General features: G+C 51.3%; 1 protein-coding gene across 1 annotated transcript in view; it reads right to left on the bottom strand.

The window, feature by feature from the left end:
* Positions 1-14,826: 14,826 nt before the first annotated feature.
* The window catches only part of LOC119856512 (zinc finger protein 420-like), a 69,418-nt gene continuing 63,168 nt past the window's right edge, over positions 14,827-21,076 (bottom strand). The window contains exons 2-3 of the mRNA XM_038404088.2: positions 19,668-19,771; positions 14,827-18,793 (exon numbers count right to left, since the gene is read on the bottom strand). Of these exons, the coding sequence (XP_038260016.1) occupies positions 17,088-18,793; positions 19,668-19,764 (1,803 nt within the window). The 5' untranslated portion in view covers positions 19,765-19,771 and the 3' untranslated portion in view covers positions 14,827-17,087. The remainder of the gene's footprint in view (positions 18,794-19,667; positions 19,772-21,076) is intronic.

The following is a 21,076-nucleotide window of genomic DNA, read 5'->3' as shown; positions in this document are numbered from 1 at the left end:
CTTCTGACCTCAATTAGGTAGCTTTCCTTGCTGATCCCTCCCATCTTCCACTCCCTGTATGCTTTCTGCTTCTTCATAATCACCTCTCTAAGATGCTTGCTCATCCAGCTTGGTCTACAACTCCTGCCTATGAATTTTTTCCCCTTTCTTGGGATACAGGCTTCCGATAGCTTCTGCAGTTTTGATTTAAAGTAATCCCAGGCCTCCTCTACCTTTAGATCCATAAATTCTTCAGTCCAATCCACTTCCCTAACTAATTTCCTTAATTTTTGAAAGTCAGCCCTTTTGAAATCAAAAACCCTAGTTGCAGATTTATTTTTGTTAATCCTTCCATTTAGTTTGAACTGAATTAGCTCATGATCATTTGAGCCAAGATTGTCCCCTACAACCATTTCATCTATGAGGTCCTCGCTACTCACCAAAATTAAATCTAAAATGGCATCCCCTCTAGTCGGTTCAGCAACTACTTGATGAAGGAATCTATCAGCTATCGCATCTAGGAAAATCTGAGCCCTATTATTATTACTAGCACTGGTCCTCCAGTCTATATCTGGGAAGTTAAAGTCTCCCATGATCACACAGTTTCCATTAGTATTTACTTGATTAAAGACATTAAAAAGGGCTCTATCCATATCCAAATTAGATCCCGGAGGTCTATAGCACACCCCAAGCACTATCGTAGGAGAGGCTTTACTAGTTTTCTTCCCCAATGTAATTTTTGCCCAGACGGACTCTGTCTTATCCATTGCATCGCTTCTTATTTCTTTACATTCTAACTCATCATTGATATACAATGCTACTCCACCCCCTTTACCTTTGTTTCTGTCTTTCCTAAACAGCACATACCCTTCAATACCTGTAGTCCAGTCATGACTACTATTCCACCATGTTTCTGTTATCCCTATAATATCTGGTTTCACTTCCTGCACCAGTAGCTCTAGTTCCTCCATTTTGTTACCTAGACTCCTCGCATTGGTGTACAAACATCTTAATTTTTGCTGATTGGCCTCGCTCACATTTTGTACCCTATTAGGCACAATCATTCTACAGCCAGTATAACCTATTAGACTAGTATCCACACCACCCTCGCTCCTTATATACATTCTCCTACCCACGGCTGTATCCTTTCTTACTTCATCTTCTTCCCTCTCAATGCTAAAATCTGGCGTGGAGATTTTCTGGACATCTCCCATCCATCTCCCCCCAATTCCTAGTTTAAAGCTCTCTTTATCAGTTGTGCCAGCCTCGATCCTAGAAGTCTATTTCCTTCCCTACTCAGATGAAGTCCATCCCGAGAGAACTGACCTCTGTCCGTGAATGCCTCCCAGTGGCCATACATCCCAAAGCCCTCCTTATAGCACCACTGCCTAAGCCATCTGTTGACAGTCATAATCTTGTCACACCTTTGTTGCCCTTCTCTAGGAACAGGAAGGATCCCGCTAAAGATCACCTGAGCCTCAATTTCCTTAAGCGTCTTCCCCAGCCTAGCATAGTCTCCCTTTATACTTTCCAATGAGAATCTGGCTGTATCATTTGTTCCCACATGAAGGATAATTAGGGGATTCTTTCCCGCTCCCTTGAGGATCCTTTTCAACCTCAGGTCTACATCCCGTATCTTAGCACCCGGAAGACAGCACACCCTTCTATTCTCAGGATCAGCTCTAGTTACAGGCCTGTCTATTCTTCTCAATAAAGAGTCCCCGATCACATAGACCTGCCTTTTCCTGGTGACAGTGCTATTCTCCAGTCTCTCCCCTGATCCCTCAGGCTGCAAGTTCTTTCCTTTCCTATTTTCCCTTACAATCCTCTTCAACCCATCCTGTATCCTCCTGGGGCTCATATTTGGTGTAGTCTCCCTTGACTCTTTCCCTTTTCCTATAGGACTAGCCTCTCTTCTCTTCTTCCTTACCCTTCCACCTTCAACAAGTACCTGCTGAGCCCCTTCTTCATTTTCCAACTCTGCAAACCTGTTCCTAAGCTCTATTTCTCCTTCACTAGCCCATCTTTTTCTCTGCCTGGTTCTTTGAGTCACATGTTTCCACTGACCACTTTCCTCACCCAGTCTCTCCTCAAAATTCCCCAGCCCTGCTTCCATCTGTGAATCTGAGCTTTTCCCTTCAGATACCTCATGTCTTTGCTCCATCATCTGCTCAAACCCCTTCCTAAACTCAACCAGACTTTCCACCTGCATCTCCAAACCTCGGATCTTTTCCTCCATCAGCTCTATCAGACGGCATTTCATGCAGAAAAAACTCTTACCGGTTCCCCCCTCCAGGATCATGTACATACCACAGCTTCCACATCCAGTCATCCTCAATGTGTCTTTCACTACAGGAGTCACTCCCACAGCTGCCTCTGTATCTGTCATCTCCTTCCCACCTAAATCCTGTTTATCTGGGAAACACAAAAAGACCACCCCCCCCAGCAAAAGCAAACCCCAAACAAGCACCACAATCCAAACTCCCCTTGCAAACTCCCACTCAAACTCCCCTGTTTAGAGCTCTGTTTGCTAGCTCCTGTGCTGCTGCAGCTGTCTGGGTGGACCCATGTCCACCCAGTCCCCCCTGTTGTAGTCCAGGAGGTCTCCGACCCTGGTGGTTTCTGCCAGGACCAGCCTCTGGCACAACGAGGGAGATTCTGCCACCTGCACACAAAGTTGGGGATTGTGTAGCAGGGGCTCCATGAGGAGGTCCACCCCCTCAATGACCACAATGGACCTGGTCGCTGAGAGCAGGTTCCAGGTCTGGAGGAGGTCCTGGTAGAAGACCGGCAGCTTGGAGACATCTCGTGGAAGATTCCTCGGGTGGAGAAAAAGGAGCTGCCGGTCGTATCGGAGGCCTCGGAGGTGGCAGAGGAAGGCATGTGCCATCGTGCTCCACGCCTGACTACCTGTACCATAAAGGAGTCTCTGCAGGGCCTGGAGGCAGAAGACATGGACCTGGCTATGAAGGCAGACCAGGCCCTGTCCTCCCTCCTCCAGGGGAAGACTCAGGACCCCTGCAGAGACCCAGTGCAGTCCTGGCCAGAAAAACTCCAGAGCTGTTCTCCGGAGCTGGGCCAGGATCCTGGGGCCAGGCTCAGGGTGTTGAGCCAGTGCCAGACCATGGACAGGAATAGCTGGTTCAGCACCAGCGCCCTCCCTTCCAGGGAGAGACTCCAGAGCAGTCCCATCCATCTCTGCAGCTGCTCACCGACCCTGGCCACTAAATCCTGCCAGCTTTCCGACGGAGAAGGATGTGTGGCAGAAAGATAGCCGCTGAGATACAGCAGCGGACCCACGTGCCACCGGATAGCTTGAAGCACGGGTGGGAGGGAGCTCGCCTGCCACCCGTCCCCAACCACCAGGCCAGAGCTCTTGACCCAGTTGACCCAGGAGGAGGAGGCTGCCGAGTAGATGGCCTGACAGGCCTCCACCCGCAACAGGTCGCCTGGGTCCTGGCCCACGAGGAGCACGTCATCGGCGTATGCTGACAGCACCAGCCGCAGCTCTGGCTCCCAAAGCACCAACCCCGTCAACTGCTGGCGTAGGAGACAGAGAAAGGGTTCAATCACCAGAGTGTACAGCTGGCCCAAGAGGGGGCTCCTCTATCGTACTCCCTGCTCGAAGCTGACCGACTTGGTCAGGGTCCAATTGAGCCTGGCCAGACCCTCCACGCCAGTGTACAGCACCTGGAGAAAGCCCATGAACTGGGGCCTGAAGCTGAACACCCGCAGAGTGCCCAGGAGATACCCATGGTCCATCCTGTCAAACGCCTTCTCTTGGTTCAGGGACAGGAGGGTGAATGACAGACCATCCCTACACCTGAGCGCCAAGAGTTTCTGGACCAAGTACAGGTTATCAAAGATAGTTCAGCCCAGGGCAGTGTAGGTCTGATCAGGATGGACCACGTCCACCAGCATGGACCCCATCTGCAGCAAGATGGCCTCCGCTATGACCTTGTAGTCCGTGCTGAGGAGCGAGATGGGACAGCAGTTCCGAAGGTTGTGGAGGTCCCCCTTCTTGCACGGCTCACCTGCACAAAAGAGGGAGGACCCCACTTTCCAAGTAGTCAGCCCAGATGGTGACGAGGTCTGGGCTGAGGACGTCCCAGAACATGCGATAGAACTCCACAGTCAGCCCGTCCATGCCCGGGGATTTATTAGGGGGTATGCAGTGGAGGGCTTCCAAGAGCTCAACCAGAGTGAGAGGCAGCTCCGTATGGTCTCGGTTGCCCACACTGACTGTCAGGAGTTCGGTCCAGAGCACCCTGCAGGTTTTGGCTTCAGTTGGATGCAGGGAGAAGATTCCTGGCCCTTCCACACATCTCTTTCAGACCCGTGAGGGTGTGTCATCCTCTGCCAGGAGGCAGGTGACCTGCTTCTTTGTCCCCTTCTTTTTCTCCAGTGCACAGAAGAAGTGGGAGCCACGATCCATCTCCCGCAGGAGACGGATGCGGGATCGAACAAAGGCACACTGGGCCCGGTGGTCTTCCAGGGCCTGGAGCTCCTCCCGCTTCTCCCGGTATGCTGCGCAGAGGGACGGATCCTCAGGGCTGGTGGTCAGACGCCTCTCCAGCTCCAAGACCTCCCGCTCCAACTGCCCTATCACTGCATCCCTCCACTGGCTAATGCCCCGTGTGTAGTCATGGCAGAAGAGCCGGGCACGCACCTTCCCCACATCCCACCACCACTGCACCAAAGAAAAGGCACTCCTCTGCCCTCACCAGGCCAGCCAGAACTCCTGGAAGGACGCCATGAAGCCCATGTCCTCCAGCAAGCTGTTGTTGAAATGCCAATAGGCCGGCCCCAGCCTCTCTGAACTCAGAGAGGCCGCCATAGCTGTCAGGTGGTGGCCCAAGAATGGGGCCGGCCAGATGCCAGAGGAATTCAATCCTTGAGGGGGCCATTTAGGGATCTGGGGCAAAAATTGGGGATTGGTCCTGCCTTGAGCAGGGGGTTGGACTAGATAACCTCCTGAGGTCCCTTCCAACCCTGATATTCTATGAGTGGGCTCATGTCAGATGGAAACAAAATAGATAAATACGGTCCTCCACCTGGACACAGGTAAAGGTGGTATCATTGTCCAGGTGGTGGTCATGCCAGACGTTCACCAGGGAATGATGGGCCACGATCTCCCTGAGGATGCCCACAGTGGCCTCGCAGCTCTCAAGTCCTGAGTGGTCCCAGTCCTCAAGGGTGGTGTTGAAGTCCCCACCCAGGACCAGCCAGCCAGGTGAGGACCCAGACAAGTAGTGGTAGTGGTGGTGATGATAGTGGGGTCCTTGCGTCTCCCTCTGGAGGGGTGGGGATGGGGGGACAGGCCGGCAGGGCCCCCCCTTCCCCACAACAGTAGCAACAGCCGTAGCTTATGGAAGGGGTCCCAGCCAGCATCAGCAGCACAAAGGAGAAAGCTCCAGCCAGCACAGCAGCCAGAGAGGCGAAACCAGTCACAGTGCAGTGGCCCACTCCAGAGGGGGTGGGGCGGAAGCAGCCAGGGAGGCTGCGCAGAGCTGCAGCCAGTCCTGACAGGGCACCAATCATGAAAGGGCTCGCTAGTGCAGCCCAGATATAAAGGGCTGCCCAGCAGAGCAAGAGAGATCAGTCTCCCCGTGACCAGCAAGGGAGGAGGACTGGCTCTTGGTAGAAGGAGCAGCACCCTGGACAGAGCAGTGCTGGTCAGCGTAGCAGGGCAGCAGGAGCTCTGGTTGACCCCTGCCTGACTGCAGGCCTTGAAACAAGGGCTGTCTGGGTGCTAGAGCTACAGGAAAGTGTCCCAATGAAGGCAGGCAGTAGAGGGGAGTGGAGGAAGGAAGCAAGCGGCTGCTGCTCAAGGGTCCCTGGACCACAGCCCAGAGTTGTGGGGGGCCTGGGTCTCCCTCACCTTTGCCCCACTGGAGGGAGTGGCCATATAAAGGCCACTGGAGGGAATTGCCGTATAAAGGACTTGGAAGATGGGCTAGACTAAGTGACTGCAGTTCACCACTGTGGTGGGGCTGAACTGAGGACTGCTGATTCCCCCTGAAGTGGGGAGAACTGAGTTGGGGCAGAGCTGGAGGGTCCAAGAGCAACGTGGGTCCCAGATGGTGGAGAGAGAGCAGAATGGGTGAGTCACCACCAGCAGAGGGAGTTCCAGGACTGGACTGAGCTAATTCCCAGGAGCAACCAGCAGGAGGTGCCGCAGTGGTGAGTCCCAACTTGCTACATGGCTGTATATCCAAAATAGCTGCAGTTAAGTCCAGTTTCCTCATAATACTCCCCTCCCTGAAGATCATAAAAGTACAATTAAGACATTCACACATGCACATACACAGTCACACAATAAATTCAGTGGATTACTAGTGAGGCCCAGCATGGGTTCAAGGCTCTCAATTGAGACCAAGTGAAGATCTTCTCACTGGCACCCTCAGCTTTTGCTCCTAAGTTTATCTCAGTAGTGACCAATCTTCATGTAATTGCCCTTGGGAAGTGCCATGGTCTGTAGAGGCACAAGCTTTGCAACCGATCGAATTTTCTCTGAATCCAGCATGTCAGTGCTAGGCAGGGGTGAAAGTAAGTTAGAGGACTTACCAGTACACTGAAGTCCTGAGCAGGGGAGCGTGGCCTCAACCGGAAGAGGCAGGGCCTTAAATCCCTGGGCCCTTTAAATCTTGATTTAAAGGGCCAGGGCTCCAGCTGTGGTAGTGGCTGCTTGGAGCCCGGGGCCCTTTAAATCACCCCGAGCTACGGGGAGCCACAGGGCTTGGGGGTGATTTAAAGGGCCCAGGGCTCCAGCTGTTGTTACCGCAGCGGAGCCCCGGGCCCTTTAAATCACTGAAGAGTCCTGGGGGCTCCTGGCTGCCACCGCTACCCCGGGGCTCTGGGCTCTGGCAGAGCTTTAAAGGGCCTGGGGCTCTGCTGTGGTAGCAGCTGCCGGAGCCCCAAGCCCTTTAAATCCCTGTCTGAGTCCTGCTGCCCGAGCCCTGGGATAGCGGTGGCTGGGCTCTGTCGGGGAGTTAAAGGACCCTGGGGCTCCAGCCACTGCTACCGCCCCAGGCCTTTAAATCCCTTCTGTAACCCCACCACCACTACCCCAGGGCTTCGGCAGCAGAGCTCCAGTGGGGATTTAAAGGGCCCCGGGAGGTAATGGGGGCTGGAGCTCCGGGGCCCTTTAAATCCCTGCCAGAGCCCCACTGCCGCCACCACTACCCCAGGGTTTCGGCAGCAGGGCTCAGGTGGGGATTTAAAGGACTGGGGCGGTAGCAGCAGCTGGAGCTCTGGGCCACCCTTTAAATCCCAGCCGCAGCCCCGCCGCCGCTACTCCAGGGCTTTAAATTGCCATTTGGGAAAGCTGGTCCCAGTATGGTGCACCGGCTCTTACCAGTACACCGTACCGACTTACTTTCACCTCAGATGCTAGGAATAAAACAACCATCATAACTTGAAACAATAAAATCATGACAATTGGATGTAAGAGCAGATTTAGGAGCCCCATGGCTGTTGGGGACCATCCCAACAATGATGCCCACCATTTGTGTTCCAAATGTTGGCTTTCTCTCTCTCGACTACTTGTTTAATCTTGTGAATGGAGTGATGGACAGTTACAATGACTCTGCATGCTTCCTTTTTAGCCACATTTAAATAATTCCATAAAAGAGAGTGCCCAAGCAATATCTTTAAAACAATCAGATTCATTCCAATGGGTGAGGGTGCTACATTAGAATATAATGTATATTTTACTCTTATTTGGCTATCTTTCAACTCAAACACTTGAAATTTAAAATCACATCCTTCAATAGCTACAACATGACAGAAAGGCCCATCTTCATGTGAATTATGGGCTCTATTATACACATAATTAATAATAAACACAGGGCACCAACTCCTAATACATACACAATCACAAATTCATTTGCAAATGGATTAATAGCATAATGGCATTTTCCCTTGTTATTTCCAAACACACATCCTGCGATTGTCAGGCATTCTTGGTAACACCCACTCACCTCCTCGTGTTACTACTTGTTGCCTTGCTTCCCCCAGGCCTTTTTGTTTTTCTTCACATCTATGCATCATTTGAGCCGAAAACAAATTGGCTTCTCCCTAGTGCTGTCTCCTTGGAGATGGCAATCCACAAATGAACAGGAGAAGAAAAGATTTGCATTTGTTACCCATCCACACTCCTAGATTCCTGTGTTGTTATCATGTTTGTCTTCCACTAACATGAAACCCACTCTTGGAAATTCGGAGGGAGGCATAGGGCATCCAATTTTGTTCCAATGTCGGTGAAACATGCTGAGAAGACCCTGACAGTGTTGTTCCTTGCTTCCCTGGTCCTTGAATTGACATCCATTGCCCCTGCATTATTTACTTTACAGTCCACACTCATCCATGGATAGTGTCCCCATGCTTTGGGCACAACAGGTTCCGGACTCACACCAGCAGCAGGGTAAGCCTGTGTGCCAAATGCCAGCAAACGCACACAGAAGTGCGTCATTTCCAATATCTTCCAGCAGCCACAGGATTAGTAATCTAAAATACAAAGCATAACAAAACTTTTCCCTTTGCTATATAGCAGGAGGAATTATTATATATTTAAACCAATTTTATCACCATTTATTTGAACCTGTTCAGGTCCAAGTCTCCCACAAAGTGGGGAAGGGCTCTTTGGGCTTGTTGGGGCTGTCCCCCTTTCAACATTTCTTTTTGGGGAGATAAATATCCTTCAGCACCTTATAGGCTTTCCTGGCTCAATCCTCTATTTCTCCTAGCATTGTGATGTCTGGGTGTGCACCTACCAGGGCCATATGAATCATGGGGAGAAACCCTTGGATCAAGGCCTGTTTAAACTCATGAGCGGCATATCCAGGTTGTTCAGATGCCCTCAACCTGGAATGTTTAAATTCCAGCTTCTTTCTAGTCACATAGCTTTCTGGCCTTTCCCCTGCCCATTGCTTCTCTTGATGGTGTATCCTTACAGGGCTTTCTTCTGGGAGGATAGCCTTTATCATCTCCCCTTGCAAGTTAATATGCCTTCGGGCATCATCAGCTCCAGGAAGAATCCCTACTTTAATATCATATGGGAGACCTGCAAAATCCTTGGGGAGCATACATTCCCTGGCTAAGGCCACCACATCTCTCAGAGTGAGACCGGGCGTGTCAGCTATTCTCACCTGCCATCCCAAGGCTGTACTCCAGTTTAGTGGGCCCACTGATTTCCCTGTGGCCCTAACCTGGTCAGAGGAGAAGGGCCTGACCTCTATTTGTTTGTTCCAAGTGAGATTACCCTCCTGGGAGGCCAATCTACCATACCGTGGTGTTTACTTTTGGGGCTATGGGCAGGGGCTTCTGCAGCTCTTCCAGTGTTTGGAGCAAAGAGCCATACGGGGACTGCCTGAAAGGACCCAGGAGAAACTCATTAGAGTTATCCTTCTCATAGCGTTAATAAGGAAGATGAAAATCAGGGCCTTCTTCTGACTCATCCCCCCTCCCTAGACTATGAGACCTTCTGATCGCAGCCACTATTCCCCTCTGCCCTCCCAACTCCACTCTGAGGGCATAAATCTGTCTCTTACATTCCCGATGGTCTGCCTGGGTTTTACTCTGGGTATTCTTCAATAAGGCTCTAACCACTGCCTTGCTTTTCTCTGTCTGCTTTTTCAACTCGCATACTTCCTGCTCCACTCTCTCACTATCACACACTTGCTTCTGTATTGCCACTATCTATGTTGCCTGAGTGAGGGTCGTATCCCTGAGGGTGTCTGACTCTGCCTTTAGGCAAGTTGTTTCTTTTTCTCTCAGCTTTATCTGTGTCTAACTCATCCACTCTTGCCTTTAACGTATCTATCTCTGTATCTAATACTATTGCTACCACACACAATCCCTGTAATGCAGCCTTTTTCTTCGCCTTAAAATTTGGAGTTTCCCATGCTGACCCACATTTCCCATTTCTGAAAGAATGCCATGGGACTGGTAGAAGCTTCAAGCTTCCAGAGACCATTACCATATTCTGTCAAGCTGCACCACAAAACCATTTCCAGCCTTTCCAGATGTTCCCTTTCCTTCTGTCATATTTTCTCCCTCAACCAGGCTACCAACCTCAGTCCTAAGTCCCCATAATGGAATATATCCGTAAATTTACTTAAAGACTACAACATGGGAATTACAGGTTGCGACCCTGTCTCTCCATCCTCTAATCCCTATTGCAACAAAACACTCCTGGGTGGCTTGCCAAATCTGTCACCTGGGAGTAACTGAACCCAAATCTATGGTAATTTACAATTATCTCTCTAGGAGATTTCAGTCAAGGGGGAGGTCACAGCTCCTCTGGCTGATAAATGAATGGTACAAAAAAGAGTGCTTTCACCCAAAGCTCCTTCTTCATTGAGTCTTAAGCACACATGCATATGCAATAGTATAGAGCACCCCAGATATAGTTACCCAAAGTCTGAAATGGTTTTGAGTGGCAACAGCAGGTTTCAGGTGATCAGCCTTCCTCCTAGTTGCTGGGGAGTAAGATGTCAGCTCCTTGCTTGTACAAAAGCTTCTTCGAACTGCTCCACGTTGCATACTCTTACTTATCTTTCAATAGACTATTCAAATAAACCACATAACTTTTAGTAACCCCTAGTTGGCTGACTATTCTCCTAGGATTAGCAAAAACAACTCATAATTTTATTTATTAGCAAAGCAACTTTTAGTCATAGCAACAGCAAGGAACTCACAATCAGAAGCACCCAGCTTCAAGATCAGCTCTCCACACTCCTTCCCATTCTCATGAATCTGTTACTTTCTCTATTCTTATTAGAAGAGTTGCAGCTGTGCAGCTGTTTTGCCTGCTTATGCAAACACAAATGATTCCTGACTGAGGTGTTCCCGCTTTCAGTCAATGGTGGCTGTATACCCAAAATGTCTCCAGTTATGTCAAGTCCAGTTCTCTCATAACAGGGTGACCTGGCCTCAATTTTTTTGCTCTGCACAGGACTCCCTTTCGTGGCACTGGGCAGGTGACCTGGTCTTTTTGTACTTCAATTCCCCATGTCTATGGGACAGGGAGTTTCTGAGGATAAATACACTAAAGTGTGTGAGGCACTCAGATATTCAAAAAAAGGGATGGGTACAAAGGTATAGAGGGCTATAAATGCAAATTATATATATATATATATATAAAAATAAATGCTGGAGGGGGATTGTAATGGAGTGAATCACAGAATCATAGAATATCAGAGTTGGAAGGGACCTCAGGAGGTCATCTAGTCCAACTCCCTGCTCAAAGCTGGACCATGTAAGTGTGAGAATGGTCCTGCTATTGTGGGGAACTTTTCTGGCTTCTGCACTATCCCAGTGGACTAGGATACCAAAAGGATGCAAGTCCTCACTCCACCTTGCTTTACCTGGAAGCCTGCTTGACCTAAAGGATTCCCCTTCCACTTTCCTGTGAGGCAGAGTCCTCGTAGCCCTGACAAGGCTGGGCCCATGATTCCTGGAAAGCTTAACCTCCAGTCTTTTCATGGGCACTTAGAATGGGGCTAGGGTGTCCCCACTCCAGGGTGCTTTCTCCACACCAGGCATTTCCCTGACCCATTGATCACTACATTAAGCTCAAAGCAAATTTATTAAACCGCAATTGTAAGAGGAATAAGGGGAAATGGAAAAGGTTAAAGGACCAAAGAATCTGCCCTAGGGGCACAGGAAACACCACAGAAAAGTTCAAAGTCTCTTCGCAGCTGGGCAAGAGGGGGTCACTGTATGGGGAGCTACTCCCCTGTCTGTCCAACCCCCAGGCATCTGGAGTCTGCCTGTACTCAGACATCTCTGCCCAGCCCCACCCTCCTGCATCCAGACTTCCACCCCCCCTGCACGCATACCACCTCCCACTTAGTTCCCCCATATTCAGACTCCCACCCCAGTGAGCCCCAACCAGCTGAACCCAGACCCCCGCTAAGCCCCATCCTCCCCCACACCCAGACAACCCCTGCTGAGCTACAACCACCTTCACCTGGAACCCCTCAACAAGCCCCTGCACATCCAGGTCTCCCCACCACACCCAGACCCCTGACTGAGGCCACCCGCACCCAGATTGCCCCATACAGAAGCCTCTCACCCCACATTAAGTGCCACCCCCTCCACACACACACTTGGATCCTGCTGACCTGAGTCTGCTTGCTCCACACCTGGAGCAGGGGCCGTGGCTGGGCATGTGTGCAAGACTCTGTCCCTCTCGCTTGCTATCTTGTTGTGCCTGGCGTGGAGGGGCAGGCCCACCCCTTGCATTGAGTCACGAATGGGTGCAGCCTCACCACTGAGTCCATGTTCCGAGAGGAATGGGGGGGGGCGCACCATGAGCGCCTACCTCTGTGCAGCCAGTGTTCTGTGCTCCCCACTGCCATGCTGGGGATTTATTTATTGATAGACAAATACAATATGTAGAATTTTGCAGAATTTTAAAATAGTGTGTGAGAATTTTTATTCTTTTGGCACACAATTCCCTCAAGAATATTTTTACAAGAGTAGACTGGAAGAGTTTGTCTTGTTTAACCTAATAAACTGCAAGCAGAGGGGGGATCTGATTGCTTTCTATATATACACTAGGGTGGTAAACATCAGGGAGGGAGAAGACCTATGGAAGTTAAAGGTCACATTGACTCAAGAAGAAATGGGGCTAAACTGGCCATGACTAAATGTAAATTGGAAATTAAAACGTTTCTCACCATCAGAGGAGTGAGGTTTTGGAACAGCCTCCCAATAGCAGCAGCAGGGACACGAAACTGAACTGGTTTTAAGATGGGAGTTTGGATTATATGACAAGGTTGCCAGCAAGAGCTGGGGACTGGACCTCATGACCCACAAGCTCTGTTCTAGTCCGTTGTTTGTTCCTCCACTGAGCCTGGGATAAGGCTCCTGTTAGCAAACTAGCACCAACCTGCACATACAGCAGAAACAAGCACAGAGGGGTGATTCTGCAAACTGGGCTGGAGCTATCAGAGATGGCACGTTTGCCATCAGACATAGCACCCCCAGTGTGTTAACAGGAAAGGGCACCAGTCAATGGAGACCCAGGACCACCGGGGTGTGGATAGTGTCATGGAAAGGGAATTATAGGGCAGGGAAATAAGCATGGGGGTGGTTGATGGTGCCTCTCCATTGGGTGGGATTTTAATCCAATTCAGCCAATCCAGTTTAAATGCAACCTCTTTAGTTAATTTTGATTAATTTTCCTGAGCGTAGACAAAGCCTTCGGAACTTTGGACAACCCCACTCACATGGATGAGAGCAGCGCCACTGTATTGCTCATGGCTGGGGAGGAGGGGGGGACTCTTGCTCTACTTCATATGGCCCTAGCTATGCAATGAATTCTGGATATCTGCCAGCCAGAGAGAAGGGTTTCAGCTGCTCCTGAACAGAGGCAGGGAGATAGCTGGGCGATCCATGGGGAAGCCAAGAGATAACACACTCAGGTCATGCTGCTGCCTGGCATAGCCCTAGCCATTCTCTCTAGGCAGCGGACGCATGGGGATCAGAAACATTTTGTTCACACATGTGCTAGCTGCATACAGGAAGCACCTGGGCTACAGCACCTTTGTGCTTGTGGAAGTAATGTGGTCAGTAAACTGGTCAGTTAGTTGTGTATATAGGGCTGTGGAAAGTAAAACCTGTGGATGAGACAGTGATGTCACATCTGAGGACTCAAGGACTATATGGGTCCAGCTACTTTATCTCAATGTCTCCTTACCAGTTTGGAGGACACAGGACCCAGCAGCTTCTGAGAAGAAAATCAAGACTGGGATCAGAAGTAAAGGAGAGTAAAGAGGTCACCTCTACTTGAATAGTAAATGAGTTCATTCATGGGTTTACTTATATGTAAGACTTTGTTAACCAAGTCCAGAGTGTGTTGTGGTGACGGGGGGTTTGTGGCAGTGGCCTTCAAAAAGTACCAACCATACTTATCAGCGAGTCCCCCACTCCTTGGGATGGCTACCTGGGGTGTAGGAACTCTGAGGCCGTACAAGTTCTCATCGTCCTTTCCTGACCCATCATTCAGGAACTTGTTGGGTTTGGATACAACATAAAACTTTTCTCACTAAATCTTTTTCTTTTTTTAAACTACCAATGTTGTTGTTTACATGTAACCACTTCTTCTTAAAGCACAAACCGCTCTGGCCTGAGCTAAAAGACTTCCCTGTTAATCAAGGCTGGAGCAGGTTCATCAGCTGCTGTGTGGGCCAGTTACCAGTAGAGGGGGCCAGTGTGCTGCACTGAGCAGACAGGGGTCACACTTATTTGAAAACCTAATCAGTGGGGTGTGTGTGTGTGTCTGTCAGTGGAGATGAGGCATCTCTTTCTCAAAGCTCCACTCCAGTTCAGCCAGGAGTTTTGGGGCTGGAGGCAGAAATCAGTGTGGGAGATTTTCTGACCTCAACATGTTTTTTACACCCAGGACACAAAAACTGGGGCCAAAGCATGCTGTCCCCTGGGTTGAGGGGATCCAGCTGAGGAATGAATGGCCAGAGGGGACTAAGTGAAAGCAGAGCGTGAATGTCTCCAAGACATGTTGCCAAACCTTCCTCTGTGAAAAAGCCTTTACACGGTAAGAATGATACTTGCAACCCTGACCATCTATTCAATAAGCCCCAGATCTGACCTTTCTATCCCCAAATCCCAACACTAACCCCCTTTCTACCTAATAAACCCCAGAACCTTGTGACATCTACTGCTGGCCTTTTTGCAACATTAAAAATAGACCATTTCCCCTCCTTTTTATTGCTGCTCCAGGACAGTACTTTGCCATTCATCCCATGGCTCCTTCAGAGCCTCTCGTGAAGTACCTGGGCCAAAGCCTTGTTAAAAGTTCAAAGAAATGACGTCCACGACTTCTCCTTTAGTCACTATTTTATTGACACATTCAAAGAATTCTAATAGGTTAGTGAGGCATGGTTTCCCTTTGGGGAGGCCGTGCTGGTTAGACACTAGCATATATCACTATCTTCTAGATGTTTGGTAACTCTATTTTTATTGTTTCAACTGGATTTAACAGATACGGAGAGGTAGGGCTCACTGGTCTGTCATTCCCGAGATCGCCCCTAACAGCTTTGGTAAAAATCACTTGCAAAAGACCTACATAAAAGAGTCTTTCGCCGCTACACTCTGCATTGATGTAGGGATTTCTAGTCGAGGAACTCAAAAGCTCTTTAAGTCATAGATGAATCCTCACTAGCCCAGATGGACAGGGAGAGGGGAAGTCAGTGGAAGAGCTGCTGAGAGAACCCAGGAGTCTGGGCTGCCCGGCTCCTGGCCTAATCTCAAAGATGCTGCCTAGATTATCGTGTTAGAAAATAAAAGCTTTTCCCAGAAAGCGGTTCATGCTTACAGTGAGGTTGTCTGGGTATCTGTCTCAGAGCAGAAGGAATGAATATCATTCCCTGCCTGTGTCTGCTCTACAATATTTTGTCTAGCCTAGGTGCTCTCATTATAATGGCATATTAGTGACGGGAGCACTTTCAAACCTGGGACTGCCAGACTGTATCGAACCAGGGATTCATCTAGCCCAGTGTCTTATCTCCGACACTGGACTGGCACCAGATGCTGCAGAAGAAAGAGAGAGGAACCCATGTTTGGGATCATCTACCCACATGAATGTCTCATCCTAAATAATAATAGCTAGAGATCACCTTAAACCCTGGAACTTGAGGTTTAATATTCTTTCCAAACCCGCTTCTTTATCATTTACTATCATACAGGTCTTGTTATCCACATAAACATCCAGTCCCTCTTTGAATCTGGCTAAGTTCTCAGCTACAGCAGCAACCTGTGGTACGGAGTTCCACAATCCAACAACATACAGTGTGGAAGAGTCCTGAGGAATTGGTGGAGGGCTGGAACCCAGTTTTGCAAAAGGACAAAGATGGACATGCAGGTAGCAAAAAAAGGTGAGGGACCAGCTCGAAAAGGAGGCTAGGCACAAAGATCAGGTTTCCAAAAAAAAATCCTCCAAGCTTAAAGGTCTCTAGTTTCCCTCTATAGCTCTTTGAATACAGGAAGAGGCTCTCAGTCTTTGGCAGCCTGGTGATTAGGGCTTTGCTGTCTTCCTGAGCCAATCGTGGGTTTGAAGCTTGTGGAAACTGTCCATTTCTTCCCACAATTACTTTCCTGTTCTTAGCTCTTTTCTGATTCACAATAGCACCTCACCTTTCACCCTGTGGTTAACAAAATTACTTAGCAGTCTTAGTTGTATTAGACCCCAAAGCACAATCTCTCATTTCCCCATCCTTCTTAATAACAAAACTCCAAAGGAGACAGCAAAATGAGAAGTTTAGTTTCAGTGTCAAAGATTTGCTAAAGACGAGAGTTGTTCAATGGTCACCCAACAGAGAAAGTGAAATCTCAGCCACTAGGGATATGCAGAACAAGGCTGGGCCAATATACTGTTTGACCAGTCCTGCATTGGACAGGGAGGCAATGGACAGCAGTACATGTAAGTGATGTAAACCAGAGACTGTGGTTGACTGTGTCTGTGCAGCACCAGGTGTGACAAGGCCCTGATCTCAGTTGCTGCGCGTCTGTGCAGCGCCCGGCATGACGGGGCCTGATCTCAGTTGCTGCGCGTCTGTGCAGCGCCCGGCATGACGGGGCCTGATCTCAGTTGCTGCGCGTCTGTGCAGCGCCCGGCATGACGGGGCCTGATCTCAGTTGCTGCGCGTCTGTGCAGCGCCCGGCATGACGGGGCCTGATCTCAGTTGCTGCGCGTCTGTGCAGCGCCCGGCATGACGGGGCCTGATCTCAGTCGCTGCGTGTCTGTGCAGCGCCCGGCATGACGGGGCCTGATCTTGGTTTGCCTCCATGTGCCATGGCTGCATCCTGCTTCCGTGATGGAAAGGAACAACCCGGGCCATCCTGATGCAAGATAGGCTGGGATCTCCAGCATGTCCATGGGACGTCCTGGTTGTCTCTCTATAGGGTCCCCTTGCTCGGAGGGGAGAGGGGGGAAGCAGGGAGGGGTCCCAGTGTTGCCCTGGCTCCTGGGGATCCCCATATGGAGTCCATAATTGGAGATGGGGCTTGGTGATCCCCATATAGGGGGACCCCAGAGTCCCAATACAGGGCCCCAGGCTCAGGTAGGTCCCAGCACAGCTCCCCTAGCTGAGATGCGTCCTCTGGTGTTTGCTGAAGGCTGAGCTCCAGCAAAAGCTCTTGCCGCACTGGCCGCACTGGTAGGGGCGCTCGCCGGTATGGGTGTTCTGGTGCTCCAGCAGGTTGGCGCTCTGGCGGAAGCTCTTGCCGCACTGGGGGCAGCGGTAGGGGCGCTCACCAGTGTGGGTGCGCCGGTGCTTGATGAGGTGCGAATTCTGGCAGAAACTTTTACCACACTGGGGGCAGGTGTAGGGACGCTCGCCGGTGTGGGTGCGCTGGTGCTGGATCAAGTTGGAGCTCTGCCGGAAGCCTTTGCCGCACTCAGTGCAGCGGTAGGGCCGCTCCCCAGTGTGGGTGATCTGGTGCTTGGCCAGATAGGAGCCCAGGGCAAAGCTCTTGCCACAGATGCCGCAGCGGTGGAGCTTCTGGCCGGCGTGCGTGCGCCGGTGCTCCGCCAGATTGGAGCTCTGGCTGAAGATCTTGCCGCACTCAGGACACTTGTAGGGTTTTTCGCCGGTGTGAGTCACCTGGTGCCGCAGAAGCTTGGAGCTCTGGCCGAAACTCTTGCCGCACTCGGGGCACTTGTAGGGCTTTTCAGCCATGCGGCAGCTGCGGCGGTGCTCAGCCAGCCGGCAGCTCCACAGGAAGCTCAGGCCGCACTGTGGGCAGCGGAAGGGTTGCTCTCGCTGGTGGTGTCGCAGGCCGGCACTCTGGGCATAGCCCTTGCCGCACTCAGAGCACTTGAAAGGTTTCTCCTCCCCATCGGCGCTGTGCCGGGTGCGACGGTGCCGGGCCAGCTTGGCGCTCTCCAGGAAGCACTCCCCACAGTCGGAGCAGGTGAAGGCCTCGTCGCCAGCGTGGGTGCGCTGGTGCACCAGCAGTGTGGCGCTTTGGTGGAAAGCCTCCCCGCACTCGGAGCATCGGTAGGGCTTCTCGGCACCATGCCGGCTGGCTCGATGGGCAGCCAAGGCGGCGCTCCAGCCAAAGCCCTCCCCACACTCCCCACAGCGGTAGGGGCCTTGGCCGCCGGTGTGGGTGCGCTGATGCTTGGCCAGGTCCGAGCTGACCACGAAGCTGCGTCCACACTCCAGGCAGTGGTACGGCTTCTCGCCGGTGTGGGTTCGGCGGTGGGTCACCAGTGTGGACTTGCGGCCGAAGCTGCGCCCGCACTCGTCGCAGCGGTAGGGACGTTCCCCGGTGTGGGTGCGCTGGTGGTGCACCAGTGTGGAGCTCTGGCTGAAGCGGGCGCCACACTGGTGGCAACGGAAAGGCTTCTCGCCGGTGTGGATGCGCTGGTGCTCCAGCAGGGTGGAGCCACGACTGAACTTCTTCCCGCACTCCGGACAGCTGTGCGGCTTTTCGCCAGCATGAGATTTCTGGTGCTCCAGCAGCGATGAGCTCCAGGTGAAGGCCTTGCCACACTGGTGGCAGCGGTAGGGCCGCTCCCCGGTGTGGACCCGCTGGTGTTTGATCAGGTTGGAGCTCTGGGCAAACCCCTTGCCACACTCAGTGCACCGGAACGGCTTATCCTCCGCATCGCAGGCCTGCTCACCCGTACCTGCATCACGCCATCTCCCCTGTGGCCTCTCAGAGCTCCCGCAGGAATCGTCCCCTTCGGAGCGGGCTGAGAATGGCCCTTCTGGCTCCCCATCATCGTCATTCTGCTCCTGCACATCGTCCGCTTCCTCGTCCTCACTCAGGGCACCGTCATCTGGCAGAAGGAAAAGAGAGAGGGAGCCCAGACACATGTCAGTCATGCCAAGGGGAGGAAGTATCTAATGGGGAGGGAGGGCCCTGCACTGAATCATAGGTGTCAAGGCCAGAACAGCCCTCTGTGCCCATCGAGCCCGGCCTCCTGCCTAACCCAGCCCAGAACATCTCCCCCAACCATTCCTGCCTCCAGCCCAGTAACTCCTGGCGGAGCTAGAGCGGTGCTTGGAGGAAGACACCTCTAGGGTTGGTCAGGAATTGTCCGCCAGAATGATTTTTCTGATGGAAAATAAGTTTCTGCAAAATTTGCTATGGGAAAACTTCAATTTTCTGTTAAAAAAAAATTGAAATGAAAGCTCCAGCTCAGCAGCTCTTTGACACTCACAAGGTAAAGGTGCAGACCCAGGGCTCCCAGGGCTTGTAGCTGCCAGCTCCTCTAGGGAGCCTACTTCAGTACAAACAGTAAATAATAAAAAGGGGTCATGCAGTGAAAGTGAAAGGCAGCAAATACTAAACCTTTTTCATATGGTGTATAAAACAGCCCATGGAACTCATTGCTATCAGATGTAGTTGAGGCCGAAAGCTTAGTAGGACTCAGAGCAAGCCTGGCTGTCTATGTGGATAAGAACATTCAGAGCTACTTAATGCTAATGGCTTGGGCTGATCTCTAACGATTAGCAAGCACGATGGGATCGAACATGGCAGCAGATTACCCCCAATCTGCTACTGCAGGTTCTCCCACCTTCCCCTGCAGCATCTGGCGCAGGCCACTGTCGGTGACTGGAGACCGGGCTAGAAAGACCTGGGTGCTGATCTGGTCTGGCAACTCCCTTCGGTCCTGCTCCCACTGCAGGTTCTCTTCCAAAATTCCTCACCTGTCAGGACAACTCTCAGCTCCTCCCGCTCATCTGAGTCGGCATCACATAGTTCCTCCCCTCGCTCCATCCATGAGAACTCGGCTGAGTGTGCCATCGGGAAGCTTGTGCACGGGAAAAGAAGACAAGAGACAGCCATTAGTATGGGTGAGACACTGGACCCCAGTTCGAAGCTGGTCCCCGCAGGGGGAAGCTGACAAAGTTGACACATTTTTATTGTGAGCCATAAATCCGTGCCAGCTCAGGCCTTGAAACCACCCTTTCACAGGGCGGCCGCCTCTTTAAAGGGAGATGGGTCTCGGCCCCATCCAACTGTCCCAGGAGGGTGGGGGAGGAGGAATGGAAAAGGCCATGTGACCCAGTCAGGCCTCTGGGGCAGATAAGGAAGAAGCCTGGGAGAGTCAAGGCAGGAAGGCATGGGAGGGGGATTGGCGGGGCTGCAAGCAGTGAGAAGGCTGCTGCAGGGGACACCAGGGGAGAAAAGACTCCAGCTCGCTAAGGGGGATTCCAGGCAGAAGCCCTGGGAGCGGCTGGATGAAGAGTCGGGAAGGATGGATATATAAACCTCAAAATATATCAGCTTCCGACTTGGACTCTCAGGGCTTTATTTTGTAGCCATTTATGATAACAAGCCAGCCCAATATGGGTGTTACTGGTTATGAGAGAGCCTCTGAGAAATTACTGAGAAAAGAGAAACGATGGCTGCAGGGCCACCCCATGTCTCAAGGGGGAGCTGTGGAGGCAGAGACCATTACACCCCCCTACAATGCAGCCTGATCCATTATTATTGTAATTTGTGTTATAGTCACACTCATCCCCTGCCCAGAAGAGCTTACAGTCAAAACAAAGGGCAGGACAAGAAACTAGGCACATAGCGGGGAAGTGACTTGCCTGAGGTCACCCAGGAAGCCAGTTTTACAGCTGGGAGTGAACCCAGGTGTCCTATGCCCTAGGTCTAGGGCTCTAGCCCACAGTGACTCAGTGGATTAATACAGATGGATGCTTCACCCCGCACTGGGCCTGTTATTTCAAAGCTGGGTCCACACAGGTGTAAGGGTCAGATCACATCATCAGGGCCCACACCTGTAGTTAGAACCTTTCCTCTGTGACTCAGGCTTTAGCTAGACTGGGACTTAAGCAACAATTCCAGCACTGATGCAAATCTCCCATGTAAACAGGGAAACAAGTTGTTTCCATAAACCACCAAGATTTGCATCAGTTTAACTCTGCTTCTGAGCAAGCTCCATCTGTTCAAATAGAGGGCCACTGTCCACATGGGATGAGGGGCAGATCGTGCGCTTAACAGCAAGTGCCTTACAATGAGCATTTGATCCCTGAGCTGGGAGGCTGCTTTGGCCTGGCCCTAAAGTTAAAGATGACTGAAGAGATCATTGCTCTTCAAATCCTCG

The sequence above is a fragment of the Dermochelys coriacea genome, chromosome 6 (assembly GCF_009764565.3).
Source record: "Dermochelys coriacea isolate rDerCor1 chromosome 6, rDerCor1.pri.v4, whole genome shotgun sequence".
NCBI classification, from domain to species: domain Eukaryota; kingdom Metazoa; phylum Chordata; order Testudines; family Dermochelyidae; genus Dermochelys; species Dermochelys coriacea.
The sequence above is the reverse complement of the archived record's forward strand: the minus strand, read 5'-3'. Positions and strand labels throughout refer to the sequence as shown.